General features: G+C 43.1%; 1 protein-coding gene across 1 annotated transcript in view; it reads left to right on the top strand.

Annotated features, from left to right (window-relative positions):
• Positions 1-20,921, top strand: part of ipo11 (importin 11) — an 880,228-nt gene that overhangs the window by 230,466 nt on the left and 628,841 nt on the right. Inside the window, exons 9-10 of the mRNA XM_085965921.1 lie at positions 6,860-6,930; positions 14,990-15,182. Of these exons, the coding sequence (XP_085822047.1) occupies positions 6,860-6,930; positions 14,990-15,182 (264 nt within the window). The remainder of the gene's footprint in view (positions 1-6,859; positions 6,931-14,989; positions 15,183-20,921) is intronic.

Genomic DNA, 20,921 nt, shown 5'->3' with positions numbered 1-20,921 from the left:
AGGCCAACATACCATTTGCCTTCTTAACCGCCTGCTGCACCTGCATGCTTACCTTCAGCGACTGGTGCACAAGGACACCCAGGTCTCGTTGCACTTCCCCTTCTCCCAATCTATTGCCATTCAAATAATCTGCCTTCCTGTTTTTGCCACCAAAGTGGATAACCTCACATTTATCCACATTATAGTGCATTTGCCATGTTTCTGCCCAATCACCTAACCTGTCCAAATCGTACTGGAGTTTCATGACATCCTCCTCACAGCATACCCTTCCCACCCAGCTTTGTGTCGTCTGCAAATTTGGAGATATTACATCCAATTCCCTCGTCCAGATCATTAATATACATTGTGAACAGCTGGGGTCCTAGGACCGATCCTTGCGATACCCCACTAGTCACTGCCTGCCACTCGGAAAACGACCTGTTTATTCCAACTCTTTGCTTTCTGTCCGCCAACCAGTTCTCTATCCAAGTCAATACCTTGCCCCCAATCCCTTGTGCCTTAATTTTGCACGCTAATCTCTTATGCGGGACTTTATCGAAAGCCTTCTGAAAGTCCAAATACACCACATCCACTGGTTCTCTCTTATCTATTTTACCAGTTACATCCTCAAAAAAATTCCAGTAGATTAGTCAAGCATGATTTACCTTTTGTAAATCCATGTTGACTTTGTCCGATCCTGTCACTACTTTCCAAGTGCTCTGCTATTACATCGTTTATAATGGACTCTATAATACCCCGCTTTTTCTCTGTCACCTTTTTTGAATAGTGGGGTAACATTAGCTACCCTCCAATCCATGGGCGAGCACGGGTCCCCAGGTCTTCGGATGCTGCACTAGAGGTCTTGGTGCTGGCCATTATGGGAAGGGCCAATTACGAGGCTGTGGCCACCGATGGGGCTGAAGCCATTGGAGATGATGGTATTCTCATACCTAATTCTCCTTCTCACATCCCACTTCTCCCACATCCCTAACACTCTTTTGACTTACAAGCTGCAGATGGTGCAAGCATGCACTTCTTAACTTTCTCCTCTTCCCCTCACCACAACCCAACCCATGTCCCTTTTTCATTTCAGATACCCAAGAACTGCAACTTGCCCAGGCAGAGGTGGAATAGCAGAAAGATAGTGACTATGATGGCACACCCTCACTTGATTTCACACTCGCAGCCACCAGCTCAGATACTGACACCACGTGCAATTTAGAGGATAGCATAGAGGGGATCTGCATGCGTTGAGGCACCGGGCAAGAGCGTGCTGAAGCTAGAGTGGGGGAAAGTAGAGCGCAGGTGCCAGCTGGCCAGAGGGCAAGGTCGCACACTAGTTCTGCTGCAGAGGACTCGGATGAGGACTTTTGTGCCAGACTACAGAAAAAGGCTGATTTGTGTACACACCGAAATGCTTAGTGCATTAGGAAGCCTGCTAGAAAAACTGCATTCAGTGTCCAGGATCATGGAGGAGTCCAACACCAACTTGGTACAGGGCTTTGCGCAGAGCTTGGAGCCCATCCTTTGCAGCATGGAAATTGTGGCCTGTTCCATTAACCCACTTGTGGAACCAACCATGATGCAGCATCTGATGGCCAATGTCTGAGTGCTGCCGTGGAAGCTCAGCCTGCTGCAATCATGGCTGTGGATGCCAGTGTTCAAACGGGCTTGCAGGGTGTCACAGCAGTCCAGAAATCTGTTCTCCAACAGATTACTAGGATTGCTGAGGCGCTGCCCCAAGAGAGTGGCAATGCCTCCATCGAGCATGAACCTGCTATCCCCTCTCAGGGTGGCAGCATTTGTGCTTGCACCCCTGCCACTCAGTCAGTGCCCTTGCTGTTGCCTGTCAGCTAGCCAGCCCAGACTGCTGCCGCCCATGCCGTGATGGAGCAGACTGAAGCCAGGCCTTCCAGGCCCGGAAATGCTCGAGGTCGTCCTTCACGCCCATCTGTAGCCTCTTCAACTGAAAGTCAACAGCCTTCCACCAGCAATGCAACAGCCACTGGGGTAGCACTGCAAAGAAGCACGAGGACAGGCAAATGCACCACGGAAGGCAGGCACGAAGGGAATGCACAAGGATGATAAGTTTATTTTTGTATGCAATATGGCATGATTTCTTTTATAAGTTTGGGATTCGAGTGTGTATTTTCTGTTGGTTTTTATTTTTTGTATTTTGGCCAAGAGGATGATGTGATGGTCAGTGACAGAGGGAAGGTAAGATGTGTGGAACTGTTGGTGAATGGGGAATTGGGGTTGAGGTTATTGGTATCACACTTGAATTAGTTTTCACGTACAGCCCGGGCAGAAAGGGGCAGTCAAGGTTGCTGGCTCCTCCCGTCCCGCCGCCTTCTCCTCCTCCTCCCGTCCCGCCGCCTTCTCCTCCTCCTCCCGTCCCGCCGCCTTCTCCTCCTCCTCCCGTCCCGCCGCCTTCTCCTCCTCCTCCCGTCCCGCCGCCTTCTCCTTCTCCTCCTCCTCCTCCTCCGCGCCGCCTTCTCCTCCTCCTCCTCCGCACCGCCTTCTCCTCCTCCGCGCCTCATCCGCCGCCTCCTCCCCGCCGCCGCCTCCTCCCCGCCGCCGCCGCCGCCTCCGTGGAATGATTGCTTCAGGGCGCTAATAGTCTGCTCCATCAGATTTCTTGTTGCAGCATGGCTCTCATTGTATACATAACATAAGAAATAGGAGCAGGAATAGGCCACTTGGCCCCTCGAGCCTGTTCCGCCATTCAATAAGATCATGGCTGATCTTGGGCTCAAAGCCACTTCCCCGCTCGCTTCCCATAACCCTTCACTCCCTTATCTTGCAAAAATCTGTCTCTCTCCACCGTAAATGTATTTAATGACCCAGCCTCCACAGCTCTCTGAGGCAGAGAATTCCACAGATTTACGACCCTCTGAGAGAAGAAATTCCTCCTCATCTCAGTTCTAAAAGTGCGACCCTTTTATTGTAAAACTATGCCCCCGAGTTCTAGATTTCCCCACGAGGGGAAACATCCTCTCAGTATCTTATATGATTCAATAAGATCACCTCTCATTCTTCTAAATTCCAATGAGTATAGGCCCAGCCTGCTCAACCTTTCCTCATAAGTCAACCCCCTCATCTCCGGAATTAACCTAGTGAATTGTCTCTGAACTGCCTCCAATGCAAGTATGTCCTTCCTTAAATAAGGAGACCAAAACTGTACGCAGTACTCCAGGTGTGGTATCACCAATACCCTGTACAGTTGTCGTAGGACTTCCCTGCTTTTATACTCCAACCCCTTTAAAATAAAGGCCAACATTCCATTTACCTTTTTGATTACTTGCTGTACTTGCATACTAACTTTTTGTGTTTCATGCACAAGGACCCCCAGGTCGCTCTGAACTGTAGCATTTTGTAATCGCTCTCCATTTAAATAATTTGCTTTTTTATTTTTCCTGCCAAAGTGTATAACCTCACACTTTCCCACATTATACTCCATCTACCAAACTTGTTTTCCCACCCATCTTTGTATCATCTGCAAGCTTGGCTACATTACACTCGATCCCCTCATCCAAGTCATTAATGTAGATTGTAAATAGTTGAGGCCCGAACACCGATCCCTGTGGCACCCCACTAGTTACCTTTTGCCAACTGAAAAATGACCCATTTACCCTGACTCTCTGCTTTCTGTTAGTTAGCCAATTCTCTATCCATGCTAATATATTACCCCCAATTCCGTGAGCTCTTATCGTATGCAGTAACCTTTTATGTGGCACCTTATCGAATGCCTTCTTGAAATCCAAATACAGCACATCCACTGGTTCACCTTTATCCACCCTGCTCGTTACCTCCTCAAAGAACTCCAACAAATTTGTTAAACATGATTTCCCTTTCATAAAACCATGCTGACTCTGCTTGACTGCATTATGATTTTCTAAATGCCTTGCTACTGCTTCCTTAATGAAGGACTCCAGCATTTTCCCAATGACAGATGTTAGGCTAACTGGTCTATAGTTTCCTGCTTTCTGTCTCCCTCCTTTCTTAAATAGGGGTGTTACATTTGCAGTTTTTCAATCTGCTGGGACCTCTCCAGAGTCCAGGGAATTTTGGCATATTGCAGCCAATGCATCCACTATCTCTGCAGCCACTTCTTTTAAGACCCTGGGTTGCAGGCCATCTGGTCCAGGGGACTTGTCGTCTTTTAGTCCCATTATTTTACCAAGTACTGTTTCCTTCGTGATAGCGATTGTCTTTATTTCCCCCCTCCCTGTGGCCCCTTGATTATCCATTATTGGGATGTTGCTACTGTCTTCTACCGTGAAGACAGATACAAAATATTTGTTCAGAGTCTCAGCCATTTCCCCGTTCCCCACTATTAATCCCCCAGTCTCATCCTCTAAGGGACCAACGTTTACTTTAGCTACTCTCTTCCTTTTTATATACCTGTAGAAGCTCTTATTTCTGTTTTAATGTTTCTTGCCAGGTTACTCTCATAATTCATCTCTCTCTCTATTTTGTTAGTCATTTTTTGCTGGTTTTTAAAAATTTCCCAATCCTCTGGTCTCCCACCAATCTTGGCAACATTGTATGCTTTCGTTTTCAATTTGATACCATCCTTTACTTCCTTAGTTAGCCACGGATGGTGCTCCCTTCTCTTAAAATCTTTTTCTCACTGGAATATATTTTTGTTGAGAGTTATGAAATACCTCCTTAAATGTCCGCCACTGCATTTCAACTGTCTTACCCTTTAATTTATTTTTCCAGTCCACTTTAGCCAGTTCTGCCCTCATGCCATTGTAATTACCTTTGTTTAAGATCAGGACACTGGTTTGAGATACAACTTTCTCACCCTCCAACTGAATTTGAAATTCAACCATGCTATGATCATTCTTTCCTAGAGGATCCTTTATTATGAGATAATTTATTAATTCTGTCTCATTACACAGTACCAGATCCAAGATAGCCTGCTCCCTAGTCGGTTCCATTACATACTGTTCTAGGAAACCATCCCGGATGCAATCTATGAACTCCAGTGCAGCACTGAGGGAGCGCTGTTTGCGCATGGGAGTCATGAGCCATGTCGTTAGTGGATAGCCCCTGTCGCCCAGTAGCCACCTTTTGCTTTGCTGTGGTGGTTGAAATACAGCTGGTACAGAGGACTGCCACAAAATGACTGCATCGTGATTGCTGCCAGGATACTGGGCATTGATCTGCATGATGTGCTGCCTAAGGTCACATACTAGCTGCATATTGAGGGAGTGGAATTCCTTTTGGTTCAGGTAAATGGCAGAGTTGACATGAGGCACACCCAAAACAATGTGTGTGCAGTGAGTGACACCCTGCAACATGGGGAAGCCTGCAATCCTTGCAAGCCCTCTGACTCGCTCTGCCTGCTTCTCCCTGGCAAGAGGGAATGAAATTGAGTCATCTCTCTTTGCATAGAGAGCCTCAGTGACCTCCCTTATGCAGCAGTACACTGCAAGCTGTGAGATGTTGCTCATATCTCCAGCAGCAGCCTGGAAGGAATCAGATGCATAAAAGTTCATAGCCACGGCAATGCGGTCCTTGCCTTGCTCTGTGGCTGCAGCAGTTGGCAGATTTCAGTGATCTCCACTTCACCTGACGAAGGAGCAGCGCTCCGAAAGCTTGTGATTTCAAATAAAGCTGTTGGACTATAACCTGGTGTTGTGTGACTTCTTACATTTGACCTCCTTAGTGAAGCACAGATGTCTCAAACATTGGTTGTCGCTGAAGTTCAGGTAGGACAATTGCTCCCTGAACCCCCTGGGCAGATGTGGCCTCCTGCTGAGAGCCCTTCTCCCCCTGCTCCTCCTCCCTCTTCGGGCAGCTTGTCCTGCTCTGTGTGGCCTCTGCTCATTCTCTCAGTCATGCTCAATTCCAAGAGGAATGCCTACTAGTGCATCAATGTCTGCGAGCAACTGGTCTGTGCAGAAGCCTTGAAGTCAGCAAAAAAGTACTTCAGCACCTGCCAGACCACTCCCTGTAGATTTTTGAAACTTTAATCAACTATAGAAAGCACCCAAAACATGAAGAATTGCAGAAACAGCTAGAAGAAATAAATCAGCAACTAAACTGTAAATAATGCTGCTGGGGGGAGGGGGGGGGAGTCCTTCATGCTGCTTAACTCGTGTTCAGCTTTGCGAGGTGAAGAGAGGCATAGGCTGGAGCATCATTTTGGAACCTTCAGGTACCTCATAGCTGCTAAAAAAACGGGCGGTACCGAGCCCAATTTCACCCCCTGTATCTTTAAATGCTTTCACCCAAGCTGCTTTTATAATATTCAAGATCTGTCCCCACCGCTTCAGTTCCTGACGTATGTGTCTTTGCAGTTAGCTGCAACCTGAGAGACCTGCTAGGATATGTTCTTGCATTTTTAACAAGTCACCCTGGCGATGATTCTTGGCTATTCGACCAGGTTTACCTTCAAGTTTCAGCCGTCTGTGGGACACCCTGGCATCACGAACCTGTGATGGTAACATGGGTTTGGCATGGTATTAAAGCAATTTTAACATGCCTTTTTGTACTGTGGCAATTTGCTTCAGTGTAAAGTGGGTTAGGGAGGAAAAATGAGCTGGGTTCTCATTCCTGTTCACTGGTTGGTAATCCTGGATTCAGAGTGAATTTTGATGTTGACTTTTATGTTCCTCTTGACTGAATAGCCTGGTGAAGCTTGCTGTCTGGGCTCATGTGAAGATTCATCTCTTGGAGAAGGAGTGATGTCAGCTTTCATGAAATCATATCCCAACTTGAGAAGTGGAGAGAAATTTTGGTTTAAAAAAAACCTTCAGTGGCTGCAGTGCCCTTATAACAGATCTGTAGTTGTGAGGATTTCCTTTAATTATGCTGTTTATGATTTTGTCATTTTGAGTTACCCCTTGCTATTTTGCTCTTTTTGTAGGTAGGCAAGTCAATACAGAGAACACGTGCAGTGAAAAGCTGGAGAAGACCATTATCCTTTTTACTAAAGTGGTAAGCAATTCTAGCTTTTTTTATATTAAGTATCAGTTTCATACTTCGACAGTAATTGTATTTGGGAACAGCAGAAGGTTGAACAGAGTATACTTGGCTAATTAGTGTGTCTCACTCATCCAAATGACAACTGATCAGAAGTTATTTTCTGAGGTTTAATTAGAATTTATGTTGTTCAGATACCCTTGTCTTGCTGCTGCAAGAAAATACTTATAGACATTCTTCAGTTTATAGCAGGGTTGAGAGCCGTAAGTGTTTATTTTCTAACCTTTGACCATGTCTGCCCTCATTAATTTGTGTTTTATTGGCTGTCAACCAGGCAACTTTGCAACATTGTGGGGATTAACAAGGGTGGTGTTCAAAGAAAATGACAACCTGAAAATTTAAGAAAATATAACTGTGGCAGTCATTGACGCAGGGCGCTTTTACATTTCCTAATTCAGCTGTGTTAAATAATTTCTTGAATGTCAAGGATCTTAAAATCCTCTGATGCAATTCAGTCATTACCATCAGGTGTCACCTTTCCAAACAAAACATTTAAAAAAGATGATAAAATCAACAAGTTTTGAAAATCAATTTTTTGAAGAGTACTGATGGTGAACAACATCTTCAAAATGTCATGGAACTTTAGTTCTCTGCCATAATGGTGAACACACCCCAAGTGGTTTCATGATCCAACCCAACCTGACTTGACCCTATTCCGAGTCGCGTCGCAGCCCAGCAGTGATTCTTGACCCAGTCTGAACAATGGTTGCATCCAGTGTGCATGGAAGTTGCAGCAAAATGAACATAGACTGCAAATTCAAGTTGTCTTCTAATAGTTAAGACATGACCTACCCAAAACCCTGACTTCTGTTCTGATTTGTGGATAATCAAAAATGTGTATGATAAGGTGAATAATTGGAGTTTATACCACAGAGCTAATTTGCATTGGGAGAGAAAAACAAACTTTGTACATTCATTCCCACCTCCAAACTGATTGAGTAATTTCTGGAACAGTTGTTATTTCGACCACTGCCATTTGGGAGACATTGAATTTCATTGTACGCTATTGTTGATTTGGAAAATGAGTCACTTGGTCAGATAACTATAAAGTTTAGAACAGCTTGAGGCTTTGCAATCAGTCAATTTATACCAAAGTTGTGTACCTTGTGATCTCATTTGCAAGTGAATCAAGAAAGTTAATTTGAAGGCTTCCAATAGGCAAGGACTCCTATTTTATGTGGGGATGTAAAGGGATTCTAATTTGCGAGTGAAGGAAGCCATCTGTAGAAGAGTGAAGAAAGTATTTTAGTGTGGAGGGGAAAATTAGGCCAAAAATATATCTTCTATATATCAGTAAATCCTATTTGAACAAACTGATTCCAAAAGTTGCAAGAAAGATGCTATTTAGTATATTACTGCACAATTTATACTGAGCTAGGTTGAGAATGCTGATGAGAATGGGGACCGTTGCTCTGAACTCATCAGAAAATATGCTGGTAGGAAACCTGAGCCTTTTTTTGGGTCTTTTCCTTTCCCTTTTTTTGAAGGTTACAACTCAGGTTCGAGTAGAATTGTACAGATACACAGAACTCACGAGTGCCTTACCATACTGATCATTCCATTTGTGAGCTCAGGTAGTGAGCAAGGTTGTGTTTTCCTGACCACACAAAATTTGTGTTCTGTATAACAAAGCATCTACACCTGTACTTACACTTAAGTCATTGGAACTTGTTCTTAACCATGTATCTGTCGAGCTGTTATTTAAAGGTGTAGATGCAGCTTAACTGGTTTCAGTGAGAATTTATTCCACCTTTGAAAGAATGGAATGAGAAAAAGCCATTGATCATTTTGCAATACAACTCATGATTTTGTGCTTTATGTAGAACGATGGGTACTTAGAGTATATTGCAGGACAGTAATATAATTGAGGGGCTCAGAATGAAGTTTGTGTTGTATACTGCTAAATTTTCAGAATGTGATAATGTATGTCTCTTGTAACAATCTCTAATATTTTATAACATATCTGTTTAATTTATAACTGCTTGAAGTTCCTGGTGCTGTGTACAGGGTTTTGTGATGTCATATCTAAACATAGAAACATAGAGGATAGGAGCAGGAGTAGGCCATTTGGCTCCTCGAGCCTGCTCCGCCATTTAATGAGATCATGGCTGATCATCCAAACTCAGTACCCTGTCCCTGCCTTCTCCCCATATCCCTTGATCCCGTTAGCCTTAAGAAATATATCCAACTCCTTCTTGAATATATTTAATGAATTGGCCTCCATTGCCTTCTGTGGTAGAGAATTCCACAGGTTCACCACTCTGGGTGAAGAAATTCCTCCTCCTCTCTGTCCTAAATGGCTTACCCCTTATCCTTAGACTGTGACCCCTGGTTCTGGACTCCCCAGCTATCGGGAACATCCTTCCAGTATCCAGTCTGTCCAGTCCGCTAGAATTTTATAAGTTTTAATGAGATCCCCTCTCATTCTTCTAAACTCCTGCGAGAATAAGCCCAATCGACCCAATCTCTCCTCGTACGTCATTTTTGCCATCACAGGTATCAGTCTGGTGAATCTTCGCTGCACTCCCTCCATGGCAAGAACATCCTTCCTCAGATAAGGCAACCAAAACTGCACGCAATACTCAAGGTGTGGTCTCACCAAGGCCCTGTACAACTGCAGCAAGACATCCTTCTTCTTGTACTCAAACCCTCTCGCTACGAAGGCCAACATACCATTTGCCTTCTTAACCGCCTGCTGCACCTGCATGCTTACCTTCAGCGACTGGTGCACAAGGACACCCAGGACTCGTTGCACTTCCCCTTCTCCCAATCTATTGCCGTTCAGATAATAATCTGCCTTCCTGTTTTTGCCACCAAAGTGGATAACCTCGCATTTATCCACATTATACTGCATCTGCCATGCTTCTGCCCAATCATCCAACCTGTCCAAATCATACTGGAGTTTCTCGGCATCCTCCGCACAGCACACACGCCCACCCAGCTTTGTGTTGTCTGCAAACCTGGAGATATTACATCTAGTTCCTTCGTCTAGATCATTTATATATATTGTGAATAGCTGGGGTCCTAGGACTGATCCCTGCGGTATCCCACTAGTCACTGCCTGCCACTTGGAAAAAGAGCCGTTTATTCCAACTCTTTGCTTCCTGTCTGCCAACCAGTTCTTTATCCAAGTCAGTACCTTGCCCCCAATCCCATGTGCCTTAACTTTACACGCTAATCTCTTATGCAGGACCTTATCGAAAGTCTTCTGAAAGTCCAAATACACCACATCCACTGGTTCTCCGCTATCTATTCTACCAGTTACATCTTCAAAAAATTCCAGTAGATTAGTCAAGCATGATTTACCTTTTGTAAATCCATGTTGACTTTGTCCGATCCTGTCACTGTTTTCCAAGTGCTCTGCTATTGCATCTTTTATAATGGATTCTAGCATTTTCCCCACTACCGATGTCAGGCTTACCGGTCAAAAATTCCCCGTTTTCTCTCTACCACCTTTTTTGAACAGTGGGGTAACATTAGCTACCCTCCAATCCATGGGAACTGTTCCAGAGTCTATAGAATTTTGGAAGATGACCAGCAAGGCATCTACTATTTCTAGGGCCACTTCCTTAAGTACCCTAGGATGTGGGTTATCAGGCCCTGGGGATTTATCGGCCTTCAATCCCGTCAATTTCCCTAACACCATTTCCCTACAAATACTGATTTTTTTCAGTTCCTCCCTCTCATTAGACCCTATGTTGCCTGACATCTCTGGGAGGTTATTTGTGTCCTCCTTTGTGAAGACAGAACCAAAGTATGCATTTAATTGGTCTGCAATTTCTTTGTTCCCCATTATAAATTCCCCTGATTCTGACTGCAAGGGACCTACGCTTGACTTCACCAATCTTTTTCTCTTCACATATCTGTAGAAGTTTTTACAGTCAGTTTTTATGTTCCCTGCAAGCTTACTCTCATACTCTATTTTCCCCCTTTTAATTAATCCCTTTGTCTTCCTTTGCTGAATCCTAAACTGCTCCCAATCCTCAGGTTTACTGCTTTTTCTGGCCAATTTTTATGTCTTCCCCTTGGATCTTAACCTATCTCTAATTTCCCTTGTTAGCCACGGTTGAGTCACCTTTTTTGATTTATTTTTATGCCAAACAAGGATGAACAAATTCTGTATTTCATCCATGCGATCTTTGAATGTTTGCCATTGTCTATCCACCGTCAACCCTTTGAGTAACATTCCCCAATCAATCCTACCCAACTCGCGCCTCATACCATCGTGGTTTCCTTTATTTAAATTCAGGACCCTAGTCTCTGAGTCAACTGCTTCACTCCAACTTAATGAAGAAATCTATCATATTATGATCGCTCCTCCCCAAGGGGCCTCGCACAACAAGTTTGCTAATTAATCCTTTCTCATTACATAATACCCAGTCTAAGATGGCCTGATCTCTAGTTGGTTCCTCGACCTATTGGTCCAGGAAACCATCCCGTATACACTCCAGGAATTCCTCCTCCACAGTATTGTTACTAATTTGGTTAGCCCAATCTATATGTAGATTAAAGTCACCCATGATATCTGCTGTGCCCTTATTGCACGCATCTCTAATTTCCCGTTTAATGCCATCCCCAACCTCCGCATTACTGTTTGGAGGTCTGTATATCACTCCCACTAACGTTTTCTGCCCCTTGGTATTTCTCAGTTCTACCCATACAGATTCCACATCATCAGAGCTAATATCCTTCCTTTCAATTGTGTTAATCCCCTCTTTAACCAGCAACACTACCCCACCTCCTTTTCCTTTTTGCCTATCCTTCCTGAATATTGAATACCCCTGGATGTTGAGTTTCCAGCCTTGGTCACCCTGGAGCCATGTTTCCGTAATCCCAATCATATCATATCCATTTACCTCTGTTTGCGCAGCTAATTCATCCACCTTATTACGAATGCTCCTCGCATTAAGACACAAGGCCTTCAGGCTTGTTTTTTTAACACTCTTAGACCTTTTAGAATTATTATTTATTTACTGTGGCCATGTTTGATTTAAACCCTTGGTTTCTCTGATTGCCATCTTTGTTTTTTTCCTTCCTTTCTTTTGCTTCTATCCTTGTTTCCCTTTCCTCTGTCTCCCTGCTCAGGTTCCCAACCCCCTGCCATTTTAGTTTACTTCCTCCCCCAGAGCACTAGCAAACACTTCCCCCTAGGACATCAGTCTGTGTAACGTAATCAAATCTGCCTTTCTGTGTGCTGCATTACAGTGAGCTGGTTTTTGCTACCCTTGGCCATCAAATGTTTATGGCTTTTTTGGATGAAAAATATGCAAATTGACCATTGCCGGTATTTGTTGTAACACAAAAAAGACCCTGATAATTTGACTTTGGACCAACTAAGCAAAAATTAACTTATAAACATGGAAGATATTTGAAATATTGCAGTGAGAGTATCATCAATTCTTTGATCACTGTGTAAATAATAACAATAAATATTGATATAAAATAAAAGTTCACTTTTTGTTGGAGAAATATTCAGCAAAACATCGTTTTGAGCATTATGATTGGGGATTCCATGGATAAATGTATGTATCTGCATTTATTTAAAGCCTTGTATATGATATATTAAATGTATGGCACATTAGATATATCTTCAGTATGAAAAATGATCTGTCATCCTTTTCTGATTAGCTCAATTAACTGCTGTCTATTCATTTAAACGTACTGATTTTTTTGAAATATTGACAAACCTGCTAAGCTACCAATTTGAATGAGGAACCACACCAAACCAATTAATTTATTCTCGCGTTTTTTTTTTATAAGTATCAATCGTGTAGTAGGCTTACGGTGTGGAAATGGTCATGGGATCAAGAGAGTTGCTGGCAAGGTAGAATTGGGTGTTCTCTGCTGACCTCATGACTGCAGATGATTACTCTGAGGAAGCAAGGACAGATCTTTGGGGGACTGAGGTAGTAATGATGCGGGTTGGAACGGAAAGAAAGCCATTACCGTAGATACTCTAGCTACATTCGAATCGGTAAGAGTGAAACCACTCATGGAGCTGCAGAGCAGCATAGAGGCGTTGGAGGAGTATTGTGTTGTTGACTTGAATATAAAGGAGACGTGAAAGACAGGTGGGGGTTTTGTTCAGTAAGGACTTGAGCCTGCAACATTAGCAGCAGAGAAAGTCGGCCGAGAAGCAGAGTCACATGAGAGGGAGGCATGGCTGGTTGAGAGGAAGAATGTAAAGCAGGACCTGGAAGTGGCCAAAAGGGAAATATGGGCGGTCAGGGCCTTCGGTGTGGAGTGGCAGTCAAGATGGGCATGCATGTGGACACAGAAGAACTTTAAATCACATGGACCAGAAGCAAAGGTCTTCCTTCCTTTATCCCTTTTCTCAGTCAACACCAAAAAATAATAACTGGTCAGTCATCTCATTTGCTGTTTGTGAGACTTTGCTATGCACGATTGGCTGCTGCGTTTTTCTAACAACAGTGACTACATTTCAGAAGTTATTGCTTGTGAAACAAGTTAGGACGTCCCAAGGACATGAAAAGGTACGATCTAAATGCAAGCTCTTCCTATAGTGTTCAATTTTGGATTCTCTTCTCTGAAGACTCTCCAATATCCTTTTGAAAAATGACAGTCATGATTCCAGGACTTAGGTTCAGTAAGAAGACATTTGCCGTACTGGACTTTTTTCATTGGAGAAAAGATTGGGCAATGGTAAATTTAGGAATTTATAGTGTTGTGAGGCAAGCAAGTGATTTAGAAGTATTTATGTGGAACTTCTGTTAAATTAAATAGGTTGGGTAGAGTTTATGATAGGGTAAAGAAGGAAATACTTGAATTTACATAGTGCGTCACATACGTTGAATTGCACTGACTGTTGTGTAGGGAAATGCAGCAGCCATTTTGCATATGACAGGTTCCCAGAAACAGCAATGAGATGAATGACCAGTGCTAGTGGGTGAGGGGAGAATGTTAATCTGAATGCTGGGGGAAACGCTTTCTCTTTTTCGAATAATGCCATGGGGTGCTGTCTTTTCTTGGGAGTATATCTTGAGTCAAGTTGACTTCTGAGTTCACTGAATCCAGGATTGATGTGAGGCTATCACCAGGATGTAATACCACATTGCTTGAGGTTTGCACTGGATGGGGCATAACTCTCGGCCATTGAGTGTTAACAGAATGTGGTTGCATTGGTTCACATCTAACATTTAACTGACCAGTAAGTCCAGAACCTGAAATGATGACACACAAGCAGCAAGCATGAAAAATTACAGGCACATGTAAAATGTATTATCAGAGGCAGCCAGTCAACTTGAATGCAGGCTGCAAATGCATTACTTGTTAAGGAAGTACAATGCAGTATTTGTAAGTTGTTAATTGACGTTTTCCCTCCCCCCTCCCCCATGCTGCGCCTGATACCTTTAACCCTAACATCATCCTAACCAAGGACTGGCTTTGAACACTAAATCTTGCAGCCAGTATTAAATGTCCAATGCCTGTTTCTGCAATGGGAAGGGTTGTGATCCTGAAGCTGGCCCTATTTCCTCCACTGCAACCTTTAATTTACTCCATGCACCTTTAAAGTTTGCTGATTGCCCCTACTGCCCCAAACAAAGGCAGTGAGAGTTGTATGATGGTTTAAAAGCCCAAGGGAGGTGCTGCCACTCCACAATCTGAGAGCACCCCACCCAAGCCTCGTGCTCCATCCTGCTGCCTCCAGCTACCTGAACAGGATGAATTGTAAATATGCTCTGAAGAAGGATGAGGTTTGATTGGCTGAATGGCCCCCTCTCATTCCATGCTTTTGTTTGATTGCAACAGCATACTAGCCTTTTGAATGTCATGGCAGTCCAAGTAAACAAGGGCTGTTTTAGAGGAAGTAAGATTCTTGATCATAACTCAAACATTGCATGACAAAACATAGAGTTTGCTCATTTGAAACATTTACTGTTCTGAATTTTTTGATCATTTTTCCAGAAAGGTGTGTAATTGAGTTAAACATTTAATGTGCTGTCCTGTTTACCAACAATTTAATATCTAACTTATCTGTCTTTGTTGATTGCAGCTTTTGGACTTTTTGGACTATCACCCATTTTCATTCATCTCGTTGATTCAGAGGTCATTGGAGTTTGCTGTTCGCTACGTATTTACAGGCGCTGGCGAGGGTGTGGTGTTTGAGCGGTTCATTGTTCAGTGTATGAACCTCATTAAAATGATTGTCAAAAATGATGCTTACAAACTGGCAAAGAACACCGAAGGTACAATTACTTCCATGCATGTTATTTTATTTCCTTCCTGCACAAAAACTTTTACCATCAGTCTTATCAATTAGATTGCATCTCTAGTTAATTAGCTTGTAGAAAATAATTTAAAGCTGAATGCACAAGTTTGGTTTATGTTCAGTTGTGTTTTCTAAAATTTAACCAATGATTTATATCAGTGTTAAGGAATTTGTTTTACAGCATATGGAAAGGAAATTGGTTCTGTGTCTGAAGTGTTGCTTGAAGCTTTTGCAACATAAATTTTGGCATTTATTTTGGAGGAAGATGTTTATTAAATAAAACCAAGCGGTATGTGGCCTACTTATTCTTCCTACCAAAATGCATCACCTCACACTTATCTGTATTGAAATTCATCAGCCAATTAAACGCCCATTTTGCAAATTTATTAATGTCGTCTTGTATTTTGCCGCATTCTTCCTATGTATTAACTACACCCCCCAATTGGGTCTCACCCGCAAATTTAGAAGTTGTACTTCTGAGTCCAAATCGTTTATGTAAATTGTGAACAACTGTGGTCCCAGCACCGATCCCTGTGGAACACCACCTCCTGCCTTTTGGCAGTCTGATAAGCTGCCCTTAACCCGTACTTTCTGTTTTCTGTTTTGTAGCCAGCTTGCTATCCATTCTTCTACCTGTCCCCTGACTCCACATGCTGTGACCGTAGTCATGAGCCTACCATGCGGTACCTTATTGAAGGCCTTTTGAAAATCAAAATATATTACATCCATTGCATTATCCTTGTCTACTCTTTCTATTACTTCTTCAAAGAATTCAGTAAGGTTGGACAAGCATGACCTTCCCTTTGAAATCCATACTGACTATTCTTTATTATATTTTCGGTTTCTAGATATTTTTCTATTACATCTTTGAGTAAAAATTCCATTATCTTTCCTACCATTGACGTCAAGCTAACTGGTCTATTGTTCCCTCGACTTGTATTCTCTCTTTTTAAATATAGGAATAACATTAGCTGCTTGTCAGTCCTCTGGCATTATTCCCTTTTCTAATGAATTGTTGTATGTATGTAATAGTGCCTCTGCCATCTCTGATAAAGCTGCAAACACAATTGTAGCTTGGAAAGTAACTGTTTTGTTTGACCTGAGATGAGTCATAAGGGATTTGAAGTGCAAACAGTACTTGCTCTCTTCTGATTCAGTGTATGATACAGTGAAGAAAAATGTATGATACAGAAAAATAATCATATATCTAAATTTTGTGAGGAGCGTAGTTTCAGTGAAAAGGTAATGAGGATTGATTTGTGAAATACAGATGGTGGCCGGGCACTGAAAAGGATGCAGTTTAGTTGAAGGGTTCTGATGAAGTCTTTGTTCTTGTGATTTATGAAAGTAAGCAGAGACTCTAGATAAAATTATAGTCTTAACTCCTAAAGAATCCCATTTTGTATAATTCATACTGAACCTCTTCATTAGGTCTATGCTGCAATGTGAAAAACTTCTGACAACTTCTGCTTGTTACTTGTCGAGTAACATCAGTATTTTTGTTGGCCGTTATACATTGTGTGGATTCACTACCTGCAAAATAGTATAGTATTGTGAAATTATCTTGATTGAAAACAAGATGTAATTGAATTTCCTACAGTAGCTTACTGTGGGGTTTGATGCTGACTATATATTTGACCCTTTTCTGATTCAGACATTTTGAATTGCATTTTGTACATGGAGTTAGACTAAAACTTAATCTTGGGCCTGCTGCTTATATTTTCATAAAGCTGAACACACAAAACAAATTAAGGCAGGGATCACGAAGATATTGTAAACTTGGCCAGTTGGGAAGCTAGCATCCTTAAATATTTGCTTGTGAAAATAAACCTTGCATAACTGCAAGGAGCTCATGGACTTCTTTGTCACTAAGAATGAGCAAGTCACAAATGACAACCTGTGTGATCGTGATCAGAGTGTATTATCCTTCATTGTCTTCCTCGACCTCTCTGCAGCCTTTGACACAGTCAACCACATCGTTCTCCTCCAACGCCTTTCCTCCGTTGTCCAGCTCAGTGAGATTGCCCTTGCTTGGTTCCACTCTTGCCTATCTAATTGTAGTCAGAACATCGCCAGCAATGGCTTTCCTACCCGCTCATGCACTGTTACTTCTGGAGTCCCCCAAGAATATATCCTTGGCCCCCTTCTCGAAACTCAGGATATATGCTGCCCCTTGGTGACATCATCTGCCGACATGGGGTCAGTTCCAGATGTATGCTGACAACACCCAGCTCTACCTGTCCCAACAACTCCATTGTTTTTGTATTGTCAGACTGCTTATTCGATATTCAGTCTTTGAGGCGCTGCAATTTCCTCCCATTAAACATTGGGAAGATTGAAGCCATTGTCTTTGTCCCCTGCCACAAGCTCCGTAACCTTGTCATCGATTCTATACCCCTCCCCGGCCACTGGGTCAGGTTGAATCAGACTGTTTACAATCTCAGTATCCTGTTCAATCCTGAGCTAACATCGAATCCCATATTCTGGCCATCACAAATATCACCTGCTTCCACCTTTGTAGCATTGCCCACTTACGCCCCTGCCTCAGTTCATCTGCTGCTGAAACCATCATCCATGCCTTTGTCACCTCCAGATTTAACACTTCCAACATTCTACTATCCATTGCCCCTTCCTTCATACTCTGTAAACTTCAACTTATCCAAAACTCTGCTGCCCATGTCCTACCTCACACCAAGTCCCACTCACCCATGGCCCCTGTGCACGCTGGCCTATATTTCTCCCAGCCAACCTCTAAGAATAAGGGCTTTAACAGTAGCAGTACAGCAGAGAATAAGGTCAAAGCAGGGAATAATGGTAAAAAACTTAAGGCTCTTTATCTGAATGCACGAAGCATTCGTAATAAGATAGACGAACTAGTGGCACAAATAGAGATAAATGGGTTTGACCTAATAGCCATTACAGAGACGTGGTTGCAAGGTGGTCAAGGTTGGGAACTAAATGTTCCAGGGTACTTGACGTTTCGAAAAGACAGGCAGAATGGAAAAGGAGGGGGGGGTGGGGGTTATCCCTGATAATAAAGATGACATAAGGACAGTAGCGAGAAAGGATCTCGGCTCGGAAGATCAGGAAGTAGAAGCAGTATGGATGGAGATAAGGAATAATGAGGCAGAAAACACTGGTGGGAGTAGTATATTGGCCCCTAACGGTAGCTATACCGTTGGACAGAATATTAATCAAGAAATAGTAGGAGCTTGCAACAAAGGTAATGCAATAATCATGGGGGACTTTAATCTTCATATAGACTGGACAAATCAAATTCGCAAAGGTAGTCTGGAGGACAAGTTCATGGAATGCATTTGGGACAGTTTCCCATAACAATATGTCATGGAACTAACCAGGGAACTGGCTAGTTTAGATCTTGTATTGTGTAATGAGACAGGGTTAATTAGCAATCTCATAGTAAAGGATCCTTTGGGGCAGTGATCATTATATGATAGAATTTCACCTTAATTTTGAGAGTGACTTGCCTAAGTCCGAAGCTTAAACTTAAATAAAGCCAATTACATAGGCATGAGGGGCGAGTTGGCTAAGGTAGATTGGAAAAATAGATTAAAAGGTATGGCGGTGGATAAGCAGTGGCTAGCATTTAAAGAAATATTTCATAATTCTCAACAAAAATACATTCCATTGAGAAACAAAAACTCCACGGGAAAAGTGATCCAACCGTGGCTAACTAAAGGAGTTAAAGATAGCATTAGATTGAAAGAAGAAGCTTATAATGTTGCGAAGAATAGTAGTAAGCCTGAGGATTGGGAGGAGTTTCAGAAACCAGCAAAGGATGGCCAAAAAATTGATAAAAAGGGAAAAAATAGAATACAAGAGAATGCAAGAAATATAAAAGCAGATTGTAAGAGCTTCTACAAGTATGTAAAAGGAAGAGAGTAGCAAAAGTAAACGTTGGTCCCTTAGAGGATGAGACAGGAGAAATTACACAAGATTAGGGCTCATGGGGTTGGGGGTAATACCGTAGCATGGATAGAAGATTGGTTCATGGGCAGAAAACAGAGAGTAGGGATAAACGGATCTTTTTCAGGTTGGCAGGCTGTAACCAGTGGGATGTTGCAAGGATCAGTGTTGTGGCCTCAGCTATTTACAACCTATATTAATGACCTAGATGAAGGGACCGAGTGTAATGTATCCAAGTTTGCTGACGATACTAAGCTAGGTGGGACAGTAAGCTGTGAGAAGAACAGTCTGCAAAGGGATATAGAGAGACTAAGTGAGTGGGCAGTAAGGTGGCAGATGGAGTATAATGTAGGGAAATGTGAGGTTATTCACTTTGGTGGGAAGAATAGAAAAACAGAATATATTTTAAATGGTGAGAAACTTTTAAATGTTGGTGTTCAGAGAGATTTGGGTGTCCTTGTGCAGGTACAGCAAGCAACAAGGAAGGGAAATGGCATGTTGGCCTATATTGCAAGGGGGTTGGAGTACAAGAGTAAGGAAGTCTTGCTACAATTGTACGGGGCCTTGGTGAGACCACACCTGGAGTACTATGCACAGATTTGGTCTCCTTAACTAAGGAAGGATATACTTGCCTTGGAGGCAGTGCAACGAAGGTACACGAGATTGATTCCTGGGATGAAAGGGCTGTCCTATGAGGAGAGATTGTTCAAAATAGGACTATACTCTCTGGAGTTTAGAAGAATGAGAGGTGATCTCATTGAAACATACAAGAATCTGAGGGGGATTGACAGGGTGGATGCTGAGAGGTGTCCCCTGGCTGGAGTGCCTAGAACTAGGGGGCATAGTCTCAGGATAAGGGGTCAGCCATTTAAGACTGAGATGAGGAGGAATTTATTCACTGAGGGTTGTGAATCTTTGTAATTTTCTGCTCCAGAGGGCTGTGCATGCTGAGTGTTTGAGTATATTCAAGGTTGAGATAGATAGATTTTTGGATTCTAGGGGAATCAAGGGATATGGAGATCGGGCGGGAAAGTGGAGTTGAGGTCGATGATCAGCCATGATCTTATTGAATGGCGGAGCAGGATCGAGAGGCCGTATGGCCTACTCCTGCTCCTATTTCTCATGTTCTTACGTAATTTTTTCTAGCCCTACAATGCCTCTGAGCACTATGTAGTCCTCCACCTTCTGCATATGCCACTGCTTTCGCCCTACATTGGCAGCCATGCCTTCAGCCGTCGAGACTCCCAGTTCTGGAATTGCCTTCATAAACCTCTCCTCCTCTCCACATCCCTCTCCTCCTTTAAGACCACCCTTTAAACCACTTCCTTGACCAATTTGTGAAGAAATTGAGGGCCACGGTCACTTTGAGGGCCACTGGCAGCCCCGTCCTCACCCTTCTCTGAGGTTCCAGGTCTGGTTGCAGGAGGTGGCAGAGTTCTGTGACCACCTGATTGGTGAAGCAGAGCCGACAAACACACTGCTCCTGGCTTGGGTGCAGGTAGGAGAAGTGCTCCCTAAAGACCCTAGGTGGGTAAAGCCTCCTGCTGAGACCCTCCTCCTCCACTCTCTGCGAGCAGCTTGTCCCCTTTGCTGCTTCTGCTCCATCTCTATGTCATGCTGCAGCCCAAGACCACACCTGGAGTACTGTGAGCAGTTCTGGGCACCACACCTTAGGAAGGATGTATTGACCTTGGAGGGATTGCAGCGTAGGTTTACCAGAATGAGACACCCGGACTTCCAAGGGTTAAATTATGAGGATGGAGTACACAAACTAGGATTGTATTCCGTG

Source organism: Somniosus microcephalus, chromosome 2, assembly GCF_052327205.1.
Source record: "Somniosus microcephalus isolate GS21.2 chromosome 2, FLI_Smic_1.0, whole genome shotgun sequence".
NCBI classification, from domain to species: Eukaryota; Metazoa; Chordata; class Chondrichthyes; order Squaliformes; family Somniosidae; genus Somniosus; species Somniosus microcephalus.
The sequence above is the reverse complement of the archived record's forward strand: the minus strand, read 5'-3'. Positions and strand labels throughout refer to the sequence as shown.